Below are 26,399 nucleotides of genomic sequence, written 5' to 3'. Positions count from 1 at the left end.
GTTAGGTCGTTGCCAAAGACTGAAGGTTCTCTTTCTGAAGTATGACAATTGTGCAGTGTGCTTTAGATTTTTGGTTATATATAGTCAGACCACCTTAATGAGGCTGTAACTAGAAATAACTCCATGATACCATTTATATCATGCATGCTATGTGTTTTGTTGCTTGCTAAATAAAACTTACTTTTTTTTCCATTGATACTTGTGCATCACTGTCATGTCATCATCTGCTGTTTGCCAAAATAAGCTGATAAGCAACGGGAAAAATCTTTGCCCTGATTACACCATGAGATGCATACATTTTCTTTTCAAAAAATGAAGCATTTGAAGGCAGTAATCTCCATCTGATGGTTTGGTATAAAAATAAATATAAATGCTGCAGGCAGTTTATTCCATGCGATGAAATTATTAAAAGGACTACTAAAGACAGCAGCAAAATGGCAAGTGAAATTTGTCAGGGTGATTTTTTTCCTAATAAAAGTATAGTAATGAAAACATCAAAGTAAGTTATGTATAACATTTTGTTATGTAATTTGCTTATGTTCAAGGATAACATTTTGTCCTTGTGAGATATTTATAGAGTTTATGAATCTCGTTATTAACTTTCACAATAGGATATGTTGGTGCTATACTCTGCAGTTTTCTGGAGTTTACTGTATGGCTCACTATTCAAATCTTTGGCCTCTTGCAGATAAAATGATGATCCATTATCTATTAACTGAACCTTTGTGGGCATGTTAGGAGAAGAATTGCTACTGAGCCTTTGCATACAAGCTAGTTCATTAGGATGGATCGTCTGAAGCAGACTTTAAAAAAAAATAGTGTAACAAAATATCTAACTGCTGTAATGGAATATAGGGATGTAAGTTGGAGGTGAATAGATTTATCAAATTTTGTTTAGGTATCAGTGATCCTGGGTAAATGTCTCTGCAGTTTGCCATGGACCCTACGGGGTGAATGAATTTCAGTGCATTATTTATACCAATCAGTTGTAGAATTGAATTAAGTTGCTTTTATTTATGTTCATCAAGTCCCCAGAAAAATGTAATTACTTCAGCATTCAAAAATTAGGTATTGCAATATTTGGATAAAATAAAACCAATAATAATATTTAATTTTCTTTTAATGAAGATCTATCAGGATTGACGCTAAGTTCAGGTAAGGAGATTATCACTGATTTGCTTTTTGGGTTAATCTATCTGTGTGTGCTATGACTCAACTTGCTGCATCCTTTCAGACTTTGTGACTTTTTTCCACTGGATTTTTCTTTGATCTTTTTTGATTGCATGAGTTCAAATAGAGTTTAGGCTGTGGGATGTTCAATGTAAGTCTCTTTCAACTCGAGAGTAATGGCATGTTATGTACAGAATGTTGGAGTTGTTACGGTGTACTGCTGGGTTTGTTTCACAAGTGTGAGACAATTTTAAAAGGATGTGTTAGAGACGCATTCTTTCTGGCAATACTGTACTATTCTTGGTGATACTATGTATGAATACATTTAACACATTTTAAATTTAGTTGAATAGTTCATTTAGTTTGAATTGAGCTTTCCCTGGAAAATGTGTTTTGTGGAAATTCATGTGAAAATTCAAAATGTACATCATGCATTTACAGAAGATGTTGGGATAACCTTAGTCAGTACCCTGAATTAAGGAGAGCTGATTAAGTAATTATATCTCCCCCCCCCCCCCCCCCCACCCCACACAGCCATGCAAATATTTTGAAGCACTTTACAGAGTGATGTGAATACCAGTCTCAACTTGGGGTTTTGATGAAAGGTCATTGACCTGAAACCTTAACTCTGTTTCTCTGCCCACAGATGTTGCCAAACCGCCTCAATATTTCCAACAGTTTCTGTTTTTACCCCAAAAATTAAAGTGAATTGCGAACACAATTAGTGTATTAGCATATTGTTTTTTTTAATAAACATTTTACTGAGGTATTTTTGGTATTGGATCAACAACAAAATAAACAATGTACATGAAACTATAAGCATAGTGCAAAAGCCGTCTCCCTTCCTTACAGGTCCCACCTTTATTAACCCCCTACTCTAAGCTAAACTACCCCCCCCCGGCCGCCGCCACCCTTCTGCTGACGATTAATTTTCCGCGAAGAAACGGTTGCCACCTCCGGCCAAACCCTAACAGTGACCCTCTCAAGACTAACTTGATTTTCTCTAAACAGAGAAAGCTAGCTATGTCCTATAGCCAGGTCTCCGACTTGAGTCCCTCCAAGCTAATAGTATCCGTCTCCGGGCTACCAGGGATGCAGAGGCTAGAACGTCTGCCTCTTTCTCCTCCTGGATTCCCGGGTCTTCCAACACCCCGAAAATTGCCACCTCTGGACTCAGTGCCACCCTTGTTTTTAACATCGTGGACATGACATCTGCAAATCTCTGCCAAAATCCCCTAAGCTTCAGACATGTCCAGAACATGTAGACATGGTTCGCTGGTCCTCCTGCAAATTTTGCACACCTGTCTTCCACCCCAAAGAATCTGCTCCTCCGGGCCACTGTCATGTGAGCCCAATGAACGAACTTGAATTGTACCAGGCTGAGCCTGGCACATGTTGCAGACGTTTTGACTCTACTCGACGCGTCCGCCCATAGACCATCCTATATCTCCCCTCCCAGCTCCTCCTCCCACTTGCGCTTCAGCTCCTCGGTCTGCGTCTCCTCTGACCCCATAAGTTCCTTGTAAATGTCAGAGACTCTCCCTTCTCCTACCCACCCTCTGGAAACTACCCTGTCCTGAATCCCCCTTAGTGGTAGGAGCGGGAAGGCTGACACCTGTTTACGTAGGAAGTCCCGCACCTGCAGATACCTGAATTTGTTTCTCCTCGCCAACCCAAACTTCTCCTCCAGCGCCCTCATACTCGGAAAGCTCCCCTCTATAAACATGTCCCCCATCCTCTCAATCTGGAACCTCCCCATCCACACTTCCCGGGGCAAACCGGTGATTATTACAGATTGGGGACCAGACCGATGCTCCCTCTGCCCCCACATGTCTCCTCCATTGCCCCCAGACTCTCAGGACCGCCACCACCACTGGGCTGGTGGAGTACCGTGCCAGCGGGAATGGCAGATGCGCAGTTACCAACGCCCCCAGACTGGTGCCCTTGCATGAAGCCACCTCCATACACTCCCATGCCGACCCCTCCTCCTCCATCCACTTCCTGATCATGGCTATATTCGCCGCCCAGTCATAGTTACTAAAATTTGGCAGCGCCAGCCCTCTCCCCGACTATGCTCGCGGGGTCCTGCCCGCCCAAACAAAGACAGTGATCACTTTGTTGACCCATTTACAAAAGGACCGCGGAATAAAGATGGGGGACACTGAAATACAAATCGGAATCTCGAGAGGACCGTCATCTTCACCGTCTGCACCCTCCCAGCCAGTGACAATGGAAGCGCGTCCCATCTCTGAAAATCGTCCTTCATTTGGTCTACTAGTCGGGCCAGATTTAACTTATGCAGCCGGTCCCATTCCCTCGCCACTTGAATGCCTAGGTACCTAAAGCTTCCCCCTACTAATCTAAACGGCTCCCCCAATCGCCTCTCCTGTCCCCACGCCTGGACCGCAAACATCTCACTTTTCCCCATATTTAGCTTGTCCCGAAAACCGGCCAAATTCCCCGAGAATTCTCATGATTTTTTCCATCTCCTCTATTGGGTCCGATACATACAGAAGCAGGTCGTCTGCAGAGAGCGAGACTCTGTGCCCCCCCCCCCCCCCCCGGACCAGTCCCTTCCAGCCCCTTGAGGCTCTCAGAACAATTGCCAACGGCTCTATAGCTAGCACGAACAACAGTGGGGAGAGGCGGCATCCTTGTCCCGTCCCCCCGTGCAGTCTAAAATAGCCCAATGTTATCCTATTCGTCCGTACGCTTGCCACAGGAGCCTGATACAGCATCCTGACCCAGTTAATAGAGCCCCGCCCAAATCCGAACCGTCCCAGTACCTCCCAGAGATAATCCCATTCTACCCAATCAAAAGCCTTTTCTGCATTCTTTGCGATCACTACCTCCACCTCCCTACCTTCTGGGGGCATCATGATCACGTTTAACAACCTTCTTACATTGGCCACCAACTGCCGACCTTTAACAAACCCCGTCTGGTCCTCCCCAATAACGTCCGGAACACAATCCTCAATCCTGGAGGACAAACTTTTGGCCAGCAATTTGGCATCCACATTCAACAGGGATATCGGTCTGTAGGACCCACACAGCTTCGGGTTCTTGTCCCGCTTCAGAATCAGCAAAATCGTGGCCTGTGACATCGTCGGGGGCAGCACCCCTCTTACCCGTGCCTCATTGAACATCCTCATCAACACCGGCCCCAATATCCCAGAGAACCTTTTATAAAACTCCACTGGGTACCTATCCGGCCCTGGGGCTTTACCCGACTGCATAGCCTTCAGACCTTCCACTATCTCTTTGAACCTGATCAGGGCCCCCAGCCCTTCTACCAGTTCCCCATCCACCTTTGGAAAATTCAGCCCCTCCAAGAAGTGACTCATCCCCTCCAGCCCCGTAGGGGGTTCCGACCTGTACAGCCTACTGTAGAAATCCCTAAACGCTTTATTCACCCCTGCTGAATCTCCAACCAGGTTCCCATCTCCGTCATTTACTTTCCCTATCACCCTGGCTGCCTCCCTCTTTCTAAGCTGCTGTGCAAGCATTCTGTTGGCCTTTTTTCCATGCTCATAGATCGCCCCCCCTCACCTTTCTCGGCTGCTCCACCGCCCTCTCTGTGGTTAACAAGCCGAACTCCGCCTGTAGCCTCCGCCGTTCCCTTAAAAGCCCTGCCTCTGGGGTCTCCGCATACCTCCTATCAATCTGTAGTATCTTCTTTACCAGTCGGTCTGTCTGCCCTATCCACCTTCTCCCTATGGACCCATATCGAGATCAGCTCCCCTCTGACCACCGCCTTCAGTGCTTCCCAGACCACCCATGTCGTTGACCTGCAGATAGTTCTGAATACATTTCCTCAACCGCTCGCACACCCCTTCGTCAGCCAAAAGTCCCACATCTAACCTCCATTGCGGGCGCTGTTTACTGTCTTTACTAACCTGCAGGTCAACCCAGTGCGGAGCATGGTCTGTGATTGTGATCGCCGAGTACCCCATGTCCACCACCCCTGCCAAGAAGGCCCTGCTCAAAATAAAGAAATCAATACGGGAGTACACTTTTTATGCATGTGTGAGTAGAAGGAGAACTCCTTCACCCTCAGTTGCCCAAATCTCCATGGATCTCCCTCCCCCCTCCCCCCCCACATCTGCTCCACAAACTCTTTTAGTTCCTTTGCCATTGCTCGCACCCTGCCCGTTTTTGACCGGTCCAAGGCAGGGTCAATAATTGGATTGTATTCCCCTCCCATGTGCGAGTCCAGGTCCGGATCTTCCCCAGCATCCTCTTTATAAACTCCACATCATCCCAATTTGGCGCATACTATTTAGTAATACCACCTGCACCCCCTCCAGTTTCCCACTGTACCAACCTCCCACATCCGAGACTTCTTTTTTAAAATAAATTTAGATTACCCAATTATTTTTTCCAATTAAGGGGCAATTTAGTGTGGCCAACCCACCTACTCTGCACATTTTTGGGTTGTGGGGGCGAAACCCACGCAGACGCGGGGAGAATGTGCAAACTCCACAAGGACAGTGACCCAGAGCCGGAATCGAACCTGGGACCTCTGCGCCGTGAGGCAGCTGTGCTAACCAATAGGCCACCGTGCTGTCCATCCGAGACTATTCTACCCGCTTCAAACAGCACCCGCTTATTGATCAGGATCGCGGCCCCTCTGGTCTTTGAGTCTAGTCCCGAGTGAAAGACCTGATTGACCCCGCCCTTCCTCAATCTAATCTGGTGAGTTACTCTAAGGTGCGTCTCCTGCAACATTACCACGTCCACTTTCAGTCCCCTAAGATGCGCGAACACATGTGCCCTCTTGACCTACCCATTTAACCCTCGAACATTCCAGGTGATCAGCCTAGTTGGGGGGCTCATTGCCCCCCCCCCCCCCCCCCCCCCCTTCGTGAATCAGCCATCCCCTTTTTTGGGCCCGCCTCCAGCCCATACTCCGCTCCTCCACCAGTCCGCCCCCAGGCAGCCTCCGCCCCAACCTCCTCTCTGTCCCTTAGCCCAAGTCCCTCCCTCATCAGCAGAACATTTACCCCCTCCCCCTAGTAACAACACTCTGTAACCCAACCCCTTTAATAAACCAAACATATGCACACCCCCCACTGCGCTTACGTGAGCTAGCCCGCCCAGCTAGCTTGGTGGCCCCCATCCCTGGCACCGGATAGAACTCCCACCTATTGTTCCTTCCCCACCCTCCCACCCGCTCTTACAAACATCCTCCAACATTAAACAATCCCCACACAATTGCCCGACAGAAAAACACCAAGATCTAAACAAGCACATCTCCATCCCCCAACAGTGCAAATGAAAACCGTAACTCACTCAGCTCTACCGCTGGTCCCAAATCAATGCAAAAGGCATTACAAATAGCTTCCACAAAACGAGAAACTTTTTAAAAAAAGAACAGAAAAAAAACAAGAACGCTGCAGCAAAGTTCAAAAGTTCTCAGTCCACCACCAGCCCTTTCCTTTTCGCGAAGTCTGTATTAGTATATTGTAATAAGATGGTGTAATGTAGGCTTGTGCTATGACTATCTGTAAGCACAAGTCAGATACTTAGCATGGCAAATGGAAGCAATTCCCGTCATGAAGATTGGCCATGCTTTTTAAGCAGTTACAGGTGTCTGATGGGATGATTTTGGGGATCACCTCGAAGTAAGATAATAACATACGATGAACGTCTGAGGATCCTGGGATTATATTCATTGGAGTTTAGGAGGTTGAGGGGAGATCTAATAGAAACTTACAAGATAATGAATGGCTTAGATAGGGTGGACGTAGGGAAGTTGTTTCCATTAGCAGGGGAGACTAGGACCCGGTGGCACAGACTTAGAATAAAAGGGAGTCACTTTAGAACAGAGATGAGGAGAAATTTCTTCAGCCAGAGAGTGGTGGGTCTGTGGAATTCATTGCCACAGAGGGCGGTGGGGGCCGGGACGTTGAGTGTCTTTAAGACAGAAGTTGATAAATTCTTGATTTCTCGAGGAATTAAGGGCTATGGAGAGAGAGCGGGTAAATGGAGTTGAAATCAGCCATGATTGAATGGTGGAGCGGACTCGATGGGCTGAATGGCCTTACTTCCGCTCCTATGTCTTGTGGTCTTATGGTCTAAGTATATACACCGTCTGTCCCTTACCTGATAAAATACTGAATGATGGGTGACATGATAGACTTTTTTAAAAGACAGAAAATAGTAATAACCACCTTCTTGCTTTCATACATGCTTATTGACAGATCTCCTTTTTCAAATTAGTTCCAGCGCCTTCAAACCTTTTAGTTAAAGATGAATTTGTGAATGAATACGGGCAAGTTGAAGGACCGCAAACTCTGTTGAACACTGAAGGACATTCTTTGCAGACAATCCAACATCCACCTACTACCAGGCAACCAACTGAAACCTACAGTGGACCGACCTTGTTAACACCAGCAGAGTCCAGTACTCCCAACACCACCAATTTTCCAAGCATTCCTGTTGCCACCACAAGTAAGTGGAATTATGATTGGGGTTAATGAAAACAGGGTTTATGTATCTATTGTAGAAAAGAGAAGTGTATCCTGCATTGAGGGACTGTTTCTTTTAAATTTTCAATCCTGGTTTAGAGCTCTGCATTTTGCTTGATGTGTCAGTGCTGAGAAATTTATGCAGAATTTGTTTCTTAAATTTGTTAACGGTATGCGGGTGTCCCTGGCTAGGCCAGCATTTTGCCCATCCCAAATTGTCCTTCAGAAGGTGATGGTGAGCTGCCTTCTTGAATCGCTATAATGTATGTGGTGTGAATACTGTTAGGAACATACCCGTATCTCAGAAATCTAATTTAGACCACATCGGCTGTATGACTAAACTATTGATTTGGATAAACTAGCCAAGCCATTGAGGGACCTGATGTACAGTTTGATTTCATTGTTCTAAATTAATTTGTGTTTCTTAAAATTATATTTTATTAAACATTTTGGATTTAAAAAAATATGAATTTAGTGCATACTTGTACTTTTTTAAGACTTACACTATCAAGTGGACTAATTGAATGAAAATCAAGTCCTGAAAATCTGGGTAAAAACAGAAAATTCAGAAAAGTTTTAACAGGTCAGTCGACATTTGTGGAGAGAGCCAACTTTTTCCGTACTCTGGGAGGGGAAGAGATAATTACACCTTGTGCAGTATGAAGACAAATCTTTATAATTAGTTTTTCCTGATCTTCATTTGTTTTTAAATTCATTCGTATAATGTGGGCATCATTGGCAAGGTCAGAATTAATTGTCCATCCCTAGTTGCCCGTGAGAAAATGGTGGCGAGCAGTCTTCTTGAGCTGCTACGTTCTGTTGGGTAATTCCAGAATGTTGACCACTGCCAATTAGTAATAGCGATTATGGGGACTTCCGGTTGTGGCTATGCAGAGCTAAGTCGCACGTTCGGCAGCTCCCGCTTGGAACAGACTTTTGGGCTCTTTTCAAGGCCCCCAACGGCATTTTATTTGACATTTCCCGGTGTGGGAAGAAGACTGCAGCATTCCCCCGACAGTGTATGGCTTGGACCAGGAGTGGGGCGACTAAAAAAGTGGTGATGAACCTAAAGAAAGTGCGAAGGAAAAAGAGCAAGATGGCGGCGGGTGGGGACCAGGCAGCGTGGATGCAGTGGGCGCAGGAGCAGCAGGAAGTTATCCAGCACTGCTTCAGGGAGCTCAAAGTGGACCTGCTGGAGCTGATGAAGGCTTCTATTGATAAGCTGTTGGAGACCCAGACGGCCCAGGGGGTGGCAATCTGCGGGGTCCGACAAAAGATCTCTGATAACGCGGATGAGATTTTGGGTTAGCGGTAAAGGTGGAGGCGCACGAGGCGCTCCACAAGAAATTTCAGGAACGGTTCAAGGAGATGGAGAACCGGTCGAGGCGGAAGAATCTGCGGATCCTGGGCCTCCCAGAGGGGCTGGAGAGGTCGGACGTGGGGGCCTATGTGGTCACCATGTTAAACTCGCTGATGGGAGCGAGGTCCTTCCAGGGGCCCATAGAGTGCTGGCGAGGAGGCCCAAGGCCAACGAGCAGCCGCGGCTGGTGCGGTTTCATCGATTCGCTGATCGGGAGTGCCTGCTCAGGTGGGCCAAGAAAGAGAGGAGCAGCAGGTGGGAGAATGCGGAGGTTCGAATATATCAGGACTGAAGCGCGGAGGTGGCGAAGAAGAGGGCCGGGTACAACCGGGCAAAGGCGGTGCTGCACAATAAGGGGGTGAATTTTGGCATGCTGCAGCCGGCGCGACTGTGGGTCACCTACAAGTACCGGCACCATTATTTTGAGTCCCCGGAGGAGGCGTGGGCCTTTGTTCAGGCCAAGAAGCTGGACACAAACTGAGGGTCGGGATGGGGGGGGCGGGTGTGGGGATGGTCGGGGTTTGTTATTGTTGTGTTACATTTTATGGGGGGGGGTTCTTTGTTCTTGTTTCTTTTTGATTCGGTGTGGGTGGTTAGGGTGGGTTGGGCACTGTTTTGGTTGGGTTTGTCGGGTGGGCTCTTGGAGGGGGGGCAAGTAAACGGAGTAGGGGGTGGATGGCTGGTAAGGGGGATGGGGCCCGAGTCGCGGGTGAGGGGACTGGGCGTGTAAAAGGAGCTGCGCCAGAGGAAGCGTGGCCGGGCCCGGGCAGGTGGAAAGCGTGGGCTTTTTCCTGCGCTGGAGGGGGCGGGGCTGGGTCGGGGAAGTGCGTGTTTTTTTCCCCCTGCACTTGGGATGGAAGGAGGAGGCGGAGAGCCGGCTGGTGGGTAATGGAGGGGGAGGGGAAGTCCCACAATGGAAGGAGAGGCGGGAGTGGCCGGGGTCAGCAGGAGTCAGCTGACTTGCGGGAGTGCAAAGGGGGGAGCAAAACAGCTGGGAGGGGTCCTAGCTGGAGGGGGGAGTGGGGGCCAGTTGCTGCTGGTATGGTCAAGGGGGAGCTGGAGCGAGTAGGCTGGGACGGGGATCTGCCGCCATGGGGAATGGGCCGAGGAGGGGTTATGGCTAGTCGGCGGGGAGGGGGGCGGGTAGCCCCCTGATCCGGCTGATAACCTGGAACGTAAGGGGACTGAACGGGCCGGTTAAGTGGGCCTGGGTGTTCGCGCACTTGAAGGGGCTGAAGGCGGATGTGCTCATGCTCCAGGAGACGCACCTGAAGGTGGCAGACCAGGTAAGGTCGAGGAAGGGGTGGGTAGGTCAGGTGTTTCATTCGGGGCTGGATGCCAAAAATCGGTGGGTGGCGATCTTGGTGGGAAAGAGGGTGTCGTTCGAGGCGTCGAACATTGTGACAGACAATGGCGGCAGGTACGTAATGGTAAGTGGTAAGCTGCAAGGGGAGAGGGTGGTGCTGGTAAACGTGTACGCCCCGAACTGGGACGATGCCGGTTTTATGCGGCGCATGTTGGGTCGGATCCCGGACTTGGAAGTGGGAGGCCTGATAATTTGGGGGGGGGGGGGCCCGGGCCGGCGGCGGCTAAAGTGCTGAGGGGGTTTACGGTCCTGATGGGAGGGGTGGACCCTTGGAGATTTGCAAGGCCGAGGGCTAGGGAATTTTCATTCTTCTCGCACGTTCATAAGGTCTACTCCCAGATCGACGTTTTTGTTCTGAGCAAGCTCTGATAGCGAGAGTAGAGGATACCAAGTACTCGGCAATAGCCATTTCGGATCATGCCCCGCATTAGGTAGACCTTCGCTGGGGCAGGAGAGGGACCAGCGCCCGTTGTGGCGTTTGAAGGTGGGGCCGTTGGTGGACGAGGAGGTGAGCGAGCGGGTCCTAGGAAGCATAGAGAGATACCTGGAGGACAACGATAACCGGGAGGTCCGAGTGGGGATCGTCTGGGAGGCGCTGAAGGGCGTGGTTAGGGGAGAGCTGATCTCCATTAGGGCCCACAAGAAGAGGAGAGAGCATAGGGAGAGGCTGGTGGGGAGATGGTGAGGGTAGACAGGAGGTATGTGGAGGTGCCGGAGGAGGGACTGTTGAGGGAGAGGCGTAGCCTCCAGGCCGAATTCGATCTGTTGACCACCAGTAAGGTGGAGGCGCAGTGGAGGAAGGCCCTGTGGGCGGTTTATGAATATGGGGAAAAGGCAAGCCAGATGCTGGCGTATCAGCTTCGGAAGCGGGATGCAGCTAGGGAGATCGGGGGAGTTAAGGATAGGGGAGGGAGTGTGGTTCGGAGTGGGGTTGGCATCAATGGGGTCTTCAGGGACTTTTATGAGGAACTGTATCGGTCCAAACCCCCACTGGAGGAGGGAGGGATGGGCCGCTTTCCGGACCAATTGAGGTTCCCGAAGGTGGAGGAGGGACTGGTGGCGGGATTGGGGGCCCCGATTGGGCTGGGGGAGCTGGCCAAAGGAATAGGGAGTATGCAGGTGGGGAAGGCACCAGGCCCGGATGGTTTCCCGGTCGAATTCTACAAAAAATATGTGAACCTGTTGGGCCCGTTGGTAAGGACCTTCAATGAGGCGGAGGGGGGGGGGGGGGGGGGGGGGGGAACCTTGCCCCCAACGATGTCCCGGGCACTGATCTCCTTGATCCTGAAGCGGTACAAAGATCCCCTGCAGTGTGGGTCTTACAGGCCAATTTCGTTGTTAAATGTAGATGCCAAAGTGCTGGCGAAGGTCTTAGCTACGAGAATTGAGGATTGTGTGCCGCAGGTTATCCATGAAGACCAGACGGGATTCGTGAAGGGGAGGCAGTTGAACCCGAATGTGCGGAGGCTCCTGAACGTTATTATGATGCCGGAGGGGGAGGCGGAGATAGTGGTGGCGATGGACGCTGAGAAGGCCTTCGATAAGGTAGAGTGGGGGTACTTGTGGGAGGTGCTGAAGAGGCTCGGGTTTGGGATGGGGTTCGTCAGGTGGGTTAGGCTGTTGTACGAGGTCCCGATGGCGAGTGTGTCCACGAACAAGAGGAGGTCTGAGTACTTTCGGTTACATCGAGGGGCAAGGCAGGGTTGTCCCCTGCCCCCATGCTCTTCGCATTGGCGATTGAACCCCTGGCTATGGCACTGAGGGAGTCGAGAAACTGGAGGTGGTTGGTGCGGGGTGGGGAGGAGCATAGGGTGTCGCTCTATGTGGGCGACTTGCTGCTATATGTGGCAGACCCGGTGGAGGGAATGCCGGAGGTAATGAGGATCCTCAGGGAGTTTGGGGATTTCTCAGGGTACAAGCTCAACATGGGGAAGAGCGAGTTGTTCGTGGTTCACCCAGGGGACCAGGAGAGGGGGATTGGCGAGCTCCCACTAAAAAGGGCGTAGAGGAACTTCACGTATTTGGGGGTCCAGGTGGCCAGGAGCTGGGGGGCCATGTTTCGACTTAATTTCACGAGGCTGGTGGAGCAAATGGAGGAGGAGTTTAAGAGGTGGGACGCGTTGCCGCTGTCCCTGGCGGATAGGGTGCAGTCAGTCAAGGTGACTGTGCTCCCTAGGTTTTTGTTCCTGTTCCAGTGCCTCCCCATTCTTGTCCCGAAGGCCGCCTTTAGGCAGGTCAACAGGAGCATAACGGGGTTTGTGTGGGCGCGAGGGACTCCGAGGGTGAGAAGGGTTCCTGGATGGAGTAGGGATATGTGGGGGGCTGGCATTGCCCAACCTCTGTGGGTACTACTGGGCCGCCAATGCGGCGATGGTGCGCAAGTGGGTGATGGAGGGGGAGGGGGCTGCATGGAAGAGGCTGGAGACGGCGTCCTGTGAGGATACGTGGCTGGAGGCGCTGGTAACGGCGCCGCTGCCGCTCCCTCCAATGAGGTATGCCACGAGCCCGGTGGTGGCGGCTGCCCTCAAAATCTGGGGACAATGGAGGCGGCACAGGGGGGAAGTGGGGGCCTCGGTGTGGACCCCGATACGGGGGAGCCACCGGTTTGTCCCAGGGAAAATAGATGGAGGGTTTTCGGGGTGGTACAGGGCAGGGATAAGACGTTTGGGGTCCTGTTTGTGGATGGGAAGTTCGCGAGCCTGGGTGAGCTGGAGGAGAAGTACGGGCTCCCTCTGGGGAACACCTTTAGGTGTCTACAGGTAAGGGCGTTTGCCAGGCGGCAAGTGGTGGAATTTCCGCTGCTGCTGCCATGCACTGTACAGGACAGGGTGCTCTCGGGGGTGTGGGTTGGAGAGGGGAAGATCTCGGCAACATACCAGGTGATGCAGGAGGAGGAGGAGGCCTCGGTGGAGGAGCTGAAAGGTAAGTGGGAGGAGGAGTTGGGGGAGGAGATCGAGGAGGGGACGTGGGCAGATGACCTTGGGAGGGTGAACTCTTCCTCTTCGTGCACGAGGCTCAGCCTCATACAGTTTAAGGTGTTGCACAGGGCACACATGACCGGGACAAGGATGACCGGTTTTTTGGGGGTGAGGACAGGTGTGTTAGGTGCTCAGGGAGCCCAGCAAACCACACTCATGTTCTGGGCATGCCCAGCGCTGGAGGAATTTTGGAAGGGCGTAGCGAGGGCGGTAGGATCCAGGGTTAAACCCGGCTGGGGTCTCGCAATATTTGGGGTTGCAAGGGAGCCGGGAGTACAGGAGGCGAAAGAGGCCGGTATTCTGGCATTTGTGTCCCTGGTAGCCCGGCAAAGGATTCTTCTCCAGTGGAAGGATGCGCGGCCCCCAAACGTGGAATCCTGGATCAACGATATGGCGGGGTTTATTAAATTGGAGAGGGTGAAATTTGCCTTAAGGGGATCGGTGCAAGGGTTTTTCAGGCGGTGGCAACCGTTCTTAGACTTCCTGGCAGAATGATAGACAATGGTCAGCAGCAGCAACCGGGGGGGGGGATTCTATTTTATTTTTGTTTGACTATACTGGGGGAATCTGAGGGGTGTATATGTTTGCTGTGTGTTAATTTGGGGTGTTAATTTATTATTTGTGTATAGGGGGAGGGGGGAACGTGGTTGTTTTGTTTGGTTTTGTACTTAATTCTACTGGGTTTCTTTTACATTTTGTTGTTGATATTTTGTGAAAACTTTAATAAAAATATATATTTTTTTAAAGTAATGGCGATTATAGCACAATCATGATTTGCCTTGAAGGGGAATTTGCAAGTTGTGCTGTTCCCATGAGTCTGCTGCCCTTGTCTTTCTAGGCAGTGGAGATTGTGGATTTAGAAGGTGCAGTTGAAGAAGGCTTTGGTAAGTTGCTGCAGTGCAGCTTGTGGGTGGTATGTACACATTGCAGCCACAAAGTGCTGGTAGTGAAGGAATTTCCAATCAAGTGGCTATTTTGTCCTGGATGATGTCAAGCTTCTTGATTGTTATTTGAGCTGCATTCATCGGGCAAGTGGAGAGTATTCCATCACATTTCTGATTTGTGCCTTGTAGAATGTGGAAAGACTTTGGGGAGTCAGGATTTGTGTCACTTACCACAACCTCTGGCCTGCTTGCGTAGTCCCAGTATTTGTGGTTGGTCTGGTTACATTTCTAGTCAGTTGTGACTTATGATTTTAATGGTGGGGTGGTGGGGTATTTGGCATTGGTGAGTCTTTGAATGTCAAAAGTAGATGGTTCGATTCTTTCTTTGACAGTTCTGTGATGCAAGCATTACTTGCCAGCTGCAGAAACCTCAATATTCTCCAGGTCTTCCTGCATATGGAAAAGGAATGTTTCATTATTTGAGGAGGTGCGAGTTGAACACACATTGCAATGATAGTGATCATCCTCACTTGACATTTCCAACTTCAATAAGGGGGAAAGCCATTGATGAAGCAGCTGAAGTTGGTTTGCTCTAGGACACTACACTGAGAAACTTCTGCAGTGATGTCCTGGTGCTGAGATGATTGGCCTCCAAAAACCACAACCATCTTCATGCTAAATATGACTCCAATCAGTAGAGTTTTTCACCTGATTTCCATTAACTTCAAACTTACTGGGACATTTTGATGCACACTCGGTCAAGTGCTGTTTTGATGTCACAGATCAACACTATCCTCTCATTCTTGACTTAAGCACTTTTGTCCATGTTTGAACAAGCATTGTAAAGAGGTTAGGAGTTGAGTCGTTTTGACTGAATCCAAATTGAGCATTGAGCTTTTCAAAAAATTGTTTCATGTGATGTCGGTATCACTGGCAAGGCCAGCATTTCTTGCCCATCCCTAATTCTTGCGAAGGCGATGGGACGCTGGCCTCTTGAAGACCATCTGGAGTAGATAGACCCATAGTACTGTGAGGCAGGGAATTCCAGGATTTTCACACAAGGACAGTGAAAGACCAGAGATATGGTTTATAGTCAGGATGGTATGTGGCTTGGAGGGGATTTTTCAGATGATGGTAATCCTATGCATTTGCTGCCCATGTCCTAAGTGGTAGGGGTCACACGTTTGGAAAGTGCTGTTGAAGGAATCTTGATGAGTAGCTGCAATGCAACTTGTATAGTGTGCACACTGCTGCTGTGCATCATTGGTCGAGGGAATGAATATTTATGATAGTTGCTGAGGTTTCAATCAAGCTGCCTGGTTTGTTCTCAATAATGTCAAGCTACTGGAGTGTATTGGAGCTGCACTCATCCAGGCAACTGGAGAGTATTTAATTACGCTCTTGAATTGTGCCTTGTAGATGCTGGTGAGCTTTGGGGAGTCAATGTTTCTCGCCACAATATGTGAATGACTCTTCCAGTTAAATTTCTAGTCCGTGGTAATTCGCGAAGATGTTAACATTGCTGAGGAATGGGCAGCAGGGTGGTGCAGTGGGTTAGCCCTGCAGTCTCACGGCGCCAAGGTCCCAGGTTCGATCCCGGCTCTGGGTCACTGTCTGTGTGGAGTTTGCACATTCTCCCCGTGTTTGTGTGGGTTTTCTCCCCCACAACCCAAAGATGTGCAGGCTAGGTGGATTGGCCACACTAAATGCCCCTTAATTGGGAAAAAATGAATTGGGTACTCTAAATTTATTTTTTAAAATGTTGCTAAGGAATTATCACTCAATAGCACTGTCGATGACACCTTTCCTATTTTGAAAATAGGCTGATGGGGTGGTAATTGGCCACATTGTATTTGTTCTACTTATTGTGAGTAGGGCATACCTGGACCATTTTCTACTGGCTAGATGCCAGTGTGGTGGCACGGTAGCACAGTGGTTAGCACTGTTGCTTCGCAGTGCCAGGGTCCCAGGTTCAATTCTCGCTTGGGTCACTGTCTGTGTGGAGTCTGCACCTTCTCCCCGTGTCTGCGTGGATTTCCTCCTGGTGCTCCAGTTTCCTCACACAAGTCCCGAGAGATGTGCTTGTTAGGTAATTTGGACATTCTGAAATCTCCCTCAGTGCCCGAACAGGTGATTTCACAGTAACTTCATTGCTGTGTTAATGAAAGCCTACTTGTGACAATAATAAAGATTATTATTATTATTGGTGTTAGGGCTGTGGCTAGATTTGGGCCACAGTTCTTACACCTGGCATGTTGTCAGAGCCCACAGCCTTTTCTGTATCTACTGTGCCCAGCTGTTTCTTGATCATCATTTGGAGCAAATCATCTTGGTTGAAGACCGACATCTGAGATTGTTGGGTATGTCAGGAGAAGGCCAAAATTGATCATCCACTTGGCACTTCTGCTTGCAAGCACTTCAGCCTGGTATTTTGCATTTGCATGCTGGGTTGCACCATCTTTGAAGATGGGAATGCGTGTGGAGCCTTCTTTTCTTCTTAGTTATTTACTTATCTACCACCTGACTGGGTGTGGCGGGACTGCAGAGCTCTGATATGATCTGTTGATTGTGGGATTGCTTCATTTGGTGATTGCATTTTTTTTTTTTAACTCCTTTATCGATGTGTGCATTGCTGGCTAGGCCAATATTTATTACCCAACCTTGAGTGCCTTCGAGAAGGTGGTGGTGGTGAGCCGCTGCCTTGAACCATGTGGTGCAGGTGCTCCCAAAGTGCCGTTTGGGAGGGAGTTCCAGGAATTTGACAGCAACACTGAAAAGGAACAGCAATATAGTTTGAAGTCAAGATGCTGTGTGGCTTGGAGGGAAACTTCTAGTTGGTGGTGTTCCCATGCATCTGCTGCTCTTGTCTTTCTCGGTGGTAGAGGTTGCGGGCTTGGAAGGTGCTGTTGAAGGAATCTTGGTGAGTTGCTGCTTGACACCTTGTAGATGGTATACACTGCCACTGTCTTGTCTTTGTAGGAGGGGCTGAATGTTGAAGATGATGGATGGGATGCCAATCAAGAGGACTGTTTCCCACTGTACAGTAACTATGTAATACTAGGGCAACACGGTGGTGTAGTGGATAGCACTGCTAGCTCACGGCGCCGAGATCCCAGGTTCGATCCCGGCTCTGGGTCACTGTCCGTGTGGAGTTTGCACATTCTCCCTGTGTTTGCGTGGGTTTCGCCCCCACAACCCAAAGATGTGCAGGGTAGGTGGATTGATCACACTAAATTGCCCCTTAATTGGAAAAAATTAATTGGGCACTCTAAATTTATTTTTTAAAACATTTTTTAAAACTGTGTAATATACCTCATTTTTAGTTATGCATGGCATGATTGGCATACTCTTACAATCCTTATTTGAATCCGTGTTCGTCCTCTTGTTCAATTTTTAAATAAATTTAGAGTCCCCAATTATTTACTTTTTTCCAATTAAGGGGCAATTTAGCGTGGCCAATCCACCTACCCAGCACATCTTTGGGTTGTGGGGGTGAAACCCACACAAACACGGGGAGAATGTGCATACTCCACACGGACAGTGACCCAGAGCCGGGATCGAACCTGGGACCTTGGTGCTGTGAGGCAGCAGTGCTAACCACTGTGCCACCGTGCTGCCCTCCCTTGTTCAATTTTAATGGTGAAATGGGATTAGGTAGGCAGGCCAGGTGTCTTTCATGTGTCGGTGCAGTCTTGATGGGCCAAAGGGCTTCATCCCTGTATTTTCTGTGACATGGGGAATATGTCGGGTCAAAAGGTGACCTTTTGTGATGGTATACAATTCTGCCAATGGGCTACAGCGTATCACAGATGCTCAGTTTTGAGCTACTATATCTGTTCTGAATCTACCCAATTCAACCCGATAGTGCTACACCACATGATAGAGAGGGTTATCATATTTCCCACAAAAATTGTGTAGTGGCCACTCCTACCGATACTCTTCTGGATGATGCATCTGCAGTATATAGATTGGTCGGACAATATCAAATAGGCTTTCCCCTTGTGTTCTCACTACCTGCTGTAGGTCCAGTCAGTAGCTATATCATTTACGACTTTGCCAGTTTAGTCACTAGTGGTGCTACTGAGCCACTCTTGGTGATGGTTATTGAAGTCCCCCACCCAGAGTACCTCGCCCTCACTGTGTTTCCTCCAAGTGATGTTCAACATGGAAGAGTACTGATTCATAGGTGATAGTCAGGTTTCTTTTTACCTGACCATGTTTGACCCGATGCCATGTCTCCATGGGGTGCAGAGTCAATGTTGGATATTCCCAAGGCCAGTCCCTCTTGACTGTATACTGCTGTGCTAATAACTCTGGTCTAACTGTCAGTGAGACAGGCCATACCAAGGAATGATGATGGAGGCAGATCCTGTGATGTTGGCTAAAAGGCATGACACTTTTTAGCTGGCACATTGGTAAAAGAATGATTTCTCTCCAAATCAAGAAGAAGTGTTAAAATTGTGTAACCAAAAATAGAATCCAGTGATGCAATCCATGACCATTTCTGGGCCTGATTTTTCAACAGGACAACAAACCAGGACAGTACAAATTGGATTTTAAAAGGGGATCTGAGCTAACTTTAGGTTCCGTTCTGTGGAGTATATTCTCTGCTGCAGCAAATGTCTCTCTTATTTTTAATATGGAGCAAATATAGTTCTGCACTGACACACATTTCACACTGATCTCCTGACAACTGAGGTCATCAACCACTAGTCGAACCACTGAAGCATTGTTTACTAAAATCCAGATTACTGCTGTGCAAAGTCTACAAAATTGTATAATGTCACATTGTCATAAAGAGAGGTAACTGGAGCCATAACTGTAAACTGTGGCTCTTAAGTTTAATTTTTTTCTAGTGTTTGGGTGAGTCTGACCCATAAACCTGATGTCTGTGAATTGTGTAAATATTTAGCAAGTGCCATTTGATTTAATTACTTCTTTATTAAAAATTCTGGCTTTTTAAAGTTTTAGTAATGATCAAAATAAGAACTTTACTGATTTTTCTCAATATGCCTTGATTCTTGGGTTTTTGTTCCGGTCTTCTTCTTGGATGTTAATAACTAGAAAAAAAAAAGGGTTTATAATTGATAAAAAGTCATTAGAGATACTTAAACATGAACAACAGCTGTCAATAGAACTTAGCATCAAAAACTGATTCGGGTAAGTACAGTTTTGTGTACCTAATGGATCTCACGTATTTTCTCAGACTGAATTTTCCCATTCTGGTTAATTGCAATGTCTGCCTCAAAGCTGGAGATGTGGGTGGGGAGAAATAATTCCGAAAATATTGTTTTACTTTGGGTAGGTTTTGGTCTGAAAAATGGAATAAAATCAATTTAAGCCTCGGACTTCACCTGAACTTGTATCACTAGAACTTTCAATATCTGTTGGTCTCCATCAATGTTTCAGTATTTGGGTACTAAATTCTTTGGAATAAATTTTGTCCTGCACTCTATTTTCCGCAGGTCAGCCAAGTAACATGTTGCCAGTGAACCACAATGATGGATTAATACAGATTGCATCGGGGCCTCAGCAAGCAACACAGCAGAATGGCTTTCCAGCACAACCAGCAACCTACCATCACAGTAAGGAAGCAGTATTTCAGAGTTTTATTTCAGTATCATTGTGTTGAGCAATCTCTGTTTACATGCCTCAATCAAATTGTTGGTCATTTTGCTCACAATTTATAATTAGTCAACTAAAGCTAAGCCTAAATGGCACTTTGACTGGTTCAGTCCAAACCATGCTTATTGTGGTGATATGCATCACTGTAAATACACAAGGGGTTAATGTAAATACACTACGACTCAGTAAACACTAGAGGGAGCACCAGAGACGTCATGACATGCAGACATACAGCTAATGAACACATAGAATAGGACACGACCAATGGGCAGTCAAGACACCCAGAAGTGACACTACCACAAGGGGGCATTACACAACCCATATATAAGGACAGGGCACACTTGCTCTGTCTCTTTCCACAGGCGACACTTAGAGAGTAGGAATGGGGCAGATTAGAAGCATCACACCCACCACGTGGCTTAGAGCAGACTGGTTAGTTAGACTGAGTTACTATAGCAAGATTAGCAGGAGAGTCAAACTCCTAGAGAACTGTGCTAATGGTTCAATAAATCACATTGAACTTACTTCAACGTCTGGAGTATCTTTTGGTCAAAGCTGCATCGAGTTGCAACCTGTGTTATCCCAGAGTACAAAACACAACACTTATTACACTGCATACCCCTGCACAGGCAGCATCTTGTTCAGGTTGCAGGGCACAAGCGCTTCTTGTGTCTGTGTGCATACTTGTACATTGACAGGGTCAGTAATATAATTTTGGTTTATATTGGCATATAAATAGAAGTTACCACAGTTTTTAAAAACTGTTGATCCTGCTTTAAAATTATATTTTTTAAGACTTAATTTCAAAATCTACTTTGCAAATATTCAGACTTTTTAGTTTTGAAATTACTTGTTTTAAAAGCAATAGACCGAGTGTCCTTTTAAGATGTTTATAACTTGATGCATAAATATAAGATAATCAATCCCCCATTTAAAGAAAATAAATTCGAAGGAATATATTTATGCAGAGTGTGGTGAGCATGTAGAACTCACTGCCACATTGGAATGGTGGAAGCATTTAGAATTGGCACATTTTAAGAAGAGGCTGGATGTTTACATGAAAGAGAAGAGCTATGTGCAGGTGAGAAGTGGTAATTAAAGTGTGGAATGTAAACATTTGGGCTGATGGGCCTGTTTTTGTGTTGTTGATTCTATGCAATTGCTCCTGGCTTGAATTTGCCTTTCCACGGTTGCCAACAAATCCTAGAACTTTTTTTAATTCAATTGCTTCCATAACCAAGAAACTTGCATTGTTCTGAAGGTTACCAGTTAAGTATCATATTCTATTTTTCATGCAAGTTTTTCTGCCATTGTGGTTTGGAACAGGAGAAAAACATGGAATGACACAATTTTATTAGCAATTAAAAGTTTAAAACTTGGGAGGGATATGATCTGTGCATTTTCTGTACATCAAAAACGGTGGCCCGATTTCCATTCATTTTGTTGCACCTCTCATTGCATTATGATGCAGTTGTGATTGGGCGTGGTTCTGGAATTTCTTTGCATGAGTTGGACCAACACTGTGATTTTCACAGGGAATGTGACTGGCTGAGTTTGAAATGCATGGTTACGATGCGCGGCTTCAGTTTGTTTACAGTTGGCGACTGGGAAACTTGCACAAATTTAACGACACAGGAAACTTCGGTATATACAGCAAAACAAAACTTCAGAGAAGAGAAGTTGGGTGGCCTGATTGTAGAAATGCAGCACCATGAGGAGGAGCTGTTCAGGAAGGAGAAAACCAAACACTGTCCCCTCCCCTAGGTGGCAAAAATCAAAATTATGGTGGTCAATATTTGGAGAAAATCAATGCACTCTTCTCTTTACCCAAGATATATTTGAGAGGAAATAACAGTGCCGCAACCTGCATTAAATCTCTGTTGTTTCTACGTGGATGTAGTTGGAGGAGGGATGTGGAGGAAATGGGGTTGACCCTTGAGATCGTGACCTCCTAAAGCCCTTAGCAGGAGATACCGCTGGTATCTCTGCACGTCATGCCAGGGTCAATCATGGCATTCAGATTAATTAGTTTTTTATATCCATGCAAATCACTTTCTCTTTTGTCATTGGTGCTAAATTTCACCTTCCTTTAAACTTTGCAAGTTAGGAATTGGGTCCATTTTCTTTTAGAATACTTCAAATGAATCAGAATGTACTGCACCAATTGTAGTCAGTATGAAAAGTTTCAACTTTAAGGCACATTTAGCTTGTGGTTACTTTAGCTTGTAGCAATACAACGTGATTTTCTTCTGTCAATTTTTTCAGAAAGCATCTCACCCAATTCTCCATGATTTTAACATCATTTCTCTCCCAACCCATCCCATCCCATCCCACCCCACACTAGGTTTTGCCCAAATAAGAACAGGATGAACTTCTTTCGCCTCTTCCATTAGGCTGGAAACCATCCTTGTTGCCCTTCTTTGAATCCTTTCATGTGATTGTACTTGTCCTCCTGGATAACGATATATGCTGAGATTCCCCCTTCACCTGTTTTTCTCATAGATACCCTGGCGGAGTCGAACCTTGTGACCATTGAAGATGATGATGAGGATGATGAGGATGATTATGGGGAACCCCAGGAGATTATTCATCCAGGTTCTCCAGGGGATGATCCAGATAACGGGCCAAATAGATGGAGATCTTCGACTTGGGTGCCTGAAGAAACTTTGTTTAAAATCGAGGAATGTCACAATGCCATGTTGATCGATGGCTTCCAAAGGATTGAAGAGGGAATTCATGGACTTCGCCAAGACATGAATGAGCACATGGAGAACTTGTGTGGCGCCATTGACTCTCTGCGTACTCCCCTGCAACTAATAGGGCAAACCCTTCAGGGCCTTCTCTTACATTTACGGGCTAACCAACAACCAGGGAGGATGGATGCAGGAACTTCACATAGTGAAGAGACTGCGGAGCCTGGTCCCTCCCACATCTCTTCAGAATCAGAACTTGACCAGAGTGAGACAAAACCTTTCAAAAAACAAAAAATAAATTGAATATATAAATTAGTGTGGATTACCAGGAGACGATTTTTATCTTCCATATGTTACAATTTTTTTGAAGAGGAGCTCTTAACCACAGAGTGTGACATTTCATCTGCAAGGGGAGCTTCCCACAAAAAAAGGACAAAATGGTTTTGTTTCTTGTTTCTAAAAAAAAAACAAAATTTGTCTTTGTCTTTTATTTATGTTGCTGCGCTCGCAAATCCCCTATGCATCCAAAAACTCATTAGTGAATGAAAATGCCTGATCATGTTCCGGCATTGATGCACTATATCAGCGTTTATCCCACTTTAACTTGCCACAACTGAAAGTTTGGCTAAGGAAAATATTTTAAAAGACTGTAAATTATCAAGAAAATGTATAGGCAAGTGTCTATGCAAATGAAATTCATTTTGCGGAACGCCAGCCACTTCCAAGCAGCTCATCCTGTGGAGCAGTGTAATTGGTTATACTTGAATGTCTCTACAAGATTGAAGAACCCCTCTTCGATGATTGCATCTGAAAAAGAAAACAAGGCAAACTAAAGGTGGAGTTATTGATGTGCTTGGATTGCATACATCAAGGATTCCTGACTTCTACAGATCAACATTTTCATGAGCCGGCTTTTTATAAACTCTGGTTAAACTAGCCTCTTTTGAGGCTGAAGAAATGCGGGAGCTGTAATTTGTACCAATCTTGGGAAATATTCCCCCTGGGTATTCAACACATGCATTGCTAATTTTGCGCTTATTATGTTAAAATTTGCACAGCTGATGAGCTGGAAATATTTCTCAGTTTCTGCAGATTTGCTTGGGGTGTAATAGTACACAGCTACCAATGCGTTTGGTAGTCTTTTGCTTCTGGGGCTTTGAAATGGAGCACAGAACTATCTTGTGTTCTGTTGCTGTGTCTGATCTAAGAGAGCTGATTGAACAGCATCATTGCCAAGGCATTGTATCTGGCTGTTACATATTGACATGGACAATTGATGTAGTTGGGTTTATTATTTTAGAAAGTGCCCATGCCAGTTATGGGAACATTGTCACAGTGGTCACTTTGAATACATAGATGACAAGGCTATGGGAGTCTCCAGATCCTCCTTGAGCTTCACACACTGCACACACACCTAAGACATACAAACTGTTGCTATTTGAGGTAGTAATTATGCTTGACTTGTGCTTCATACCAGTTTGGATATTCACCCATTCTCCCACCTCTTGTCTGGGAAGAAAGTGTTCCTGCCGTGTACCTGTGAAATGCAGTTTCTAACAGTTATTTATCCTCAAGTACACTTTGCAACTTGGGCCAGAGTACTTTGAAAGCAAGTGACTGATAATACGGATTTTGGGAAAACGTTGTACTGTAAACAGTATACGAGAGTGAGGGGAGTTGAAATTTGCAGTTAAACCATGACATATCTGTTGCTATCTGTTACCCAAAGCCTTAGACATGTTGGCAAATCCTATATCTGGAAATAATTAGTTAGACAGTTTATTTGCTTAGAGGCACTTGCAACTAAGGCTCTGTCATAGATGCCTTTTGAAGAGTTGCGATTCTGTTTCAAAATTGGGCCCATAAAATAAAGCCGAATCAAAGTAATTCTTCGCTTCTTACCTCCTAAAATAGACCTTTGTGCTTTCTAAGCTATTTTTTATTAAATATTCTTTGTGCTATGTTCCATTCACTATTTTATTAAACCAATTTTATTGCATTGGATGGCATGTTATTTTCTTCCTTTTGTTTCAATTTACACTTTTTTTGTTTATGCAAATATAAAAATGTTTTGTGATACTTGCACAATTATGAAATTTTTTTATTATAAATTAACAGGTGTAAAAGAGTGCATTTGAAATATTTGGTCTTTAGTATAAGTCTGGTAATTTCCTATACAGTTTGATATACTGAGCAAGCTCAAAGTCCAATAACACGTCTATTAGCTCTGGTGTTTCGAACATTACTCCTTGTTAAACTTAAAATAATTGTTATTAATTATGTTTGAGAAACAGCAGGTGGCAGTAATGGTCTTTCTTTTAATGTTTTGACATTTTCTGACCATTTATTGTACTTATGCCCTATATTGTTGAATTGATTTCAGTCTCCAATAAATCTAGCTTATAACAATCATCGTTGGTATTGGAATCTTACTATGTGAGAAGCCTTTGGTGTAACAAAATGCAGTCTTAATTCCTTTTGCATGCTATGAAATTGAGATGTTGCTTAACCTGTGTGAGACAAGGCTGAGAGACTTTCAAAGTGAATTGTCTCAGTAAATGTTAAGACTGGTTCTTGTTAGGTTTTATATCTCTCTGTACCCGGTGGTTTTATATCTAAGTTCTTCTCTGCCATCTTAATTTTGATGAAGATAGCTCTAAATTTTCTGCCACATAAGAGTGTTAGTTGTCTGTTGTTTTCCGTACCGCGTAACTGATAATGATAACGAGCCGGGACCTTGGACAAATAGCCTGTTACTGTGCTGTAAATCCTATAATCCTCAATTTAATGTCGGTTTGTGACCAGTATCTGGCTGCCACAGGCAAGCTCCGTTGTAGATGCTAGACTTATTGTGCTGGTTGGTGTTAGATTTGAAAAGTCCTGTGTTTTTGTTTCCTGCGAACAGGTAAAGCTTTCTAGCCCTGTGTTTGGGATGTTTTATGCATGATTTCAAATATCACAAGAGAATTTAACAATTTAAGTACAAGGTTCTTAAATCATGTAAATGGACATTGGTGATGTTTCCTTGCTATCTTTTTTTTCATCATTTACAACTTTGGAGAATAGTGCTGATTTTTTTTGTGAAAGATAGTTGATTTACTTGTTCCAAAATTTGATATACACAACCATATATTCCTAATTTGTAACCTAACAGATAGCACTACAACTTGGACTGGAAGCAGAGCGGCAGCATTTACCCCTAATATGCCTCACCACCAGAACGGACATCTTCAGCACCACACCCCTATACATCATGCTGGCCATTACTGTAAGTCTTGTTGCAGGACTTGTCAACCAAGAGATTATGCTTAGTTTTATAGCTCCCTATAGGTGTTGTATGAATGAAAGTGATTGTATATTGCATTCCAACCTACCAAAATATTACACAATGTCTGTCCCCAAAACCTTGAATTGCAGCACCATTTTGGGGAGAGGTAGAAAGGGGTAATTGTATTTAACATGTTGGCTTCAATGATGAGTTGGATGTTGCTCTAAATTCTTCTTCAGAACTTCTTTGCATGAAACTACCTTGAACAAATGTTTCAGGCATTGTATCTACTTGTAGCATTGGTACCATTCACAAATCCTTTTACATTTATAAATGTTATTTCTTTTTCAGGTTTTCATCTTTGCTCCGATACATTTTCATTGTAGCAAGAATAAAAAAAAACTTACATAAAATAATCTTTTTTTTTTTAAATCTTTTTGTTGGCTTTTCTCATACGTATAAACAGTTGTTACTTATATACGTTACATTTTCCTTGCCTGCGCTAATTTGCTTTATTTTACTGAGAGGTTTGTTTTGTCCTTTATTTGACTAACTACATACATTTTGCTGCCCTCTGGATCGGTC

At 45.9% G+C, this 26,399-nt stretch overlaps 1 protein-coding gene across 2 annotated transcripts in view; it reads left to right on the top strand.

Annotated features, from left to right (window-relative positions):
- Positions 1-26,399, top strand: part of LOC140409179 (mothers against decapentaplegic homolog 4) — a 140,809-nt gene that overhangs the window by 56,062 nt on the left and 58,348 nt on the right. For both annotated transcript variants that reach the window (XM_072497413.1, XM_072497414.1), the window contains exons 4-7: positions 1,129-1,155; positions 7,393-7,623; positions 19,694-19,813; positions 25,701-25,814. In XM_072497413.1, the coding sequence (XP_072353514.1) occupies positions 1,129-1,155; positions 7,393-7,623; positions 19,694-19,813; positions 25,701-25,814 (492 nt within the window). The remainder of the gene's footprint in view (positions 1-1,128; positions 1,156-7,392; positions 7,624-19,693; positions 19,814-25,700; positions 25,815-26,399) is intronic.

The sequence above is a fragment of the Scyliorhinus torazame genome, chromosome 3, assembly GCF_047496885.1.
Source record: "Scyliorhinus torazame isolate Kashiwa2021f chromosome 3, sScyTor2.1, whole genome shotgun sequence".
Taxonomy (NCBI): domain Eukaryota; kingdom Metazoa; phylum Chordata; class Chondrichthyes; order Carcharhiniformes; family Scyliorhinidae; genus Scyliorhinus; species Scyliorhinus torazame.
The sequence above is the reverse complement of the archived record's forward strand: the minus strand, read 5'-3'. Positions and strand labels throughout refer to the sequence as shown.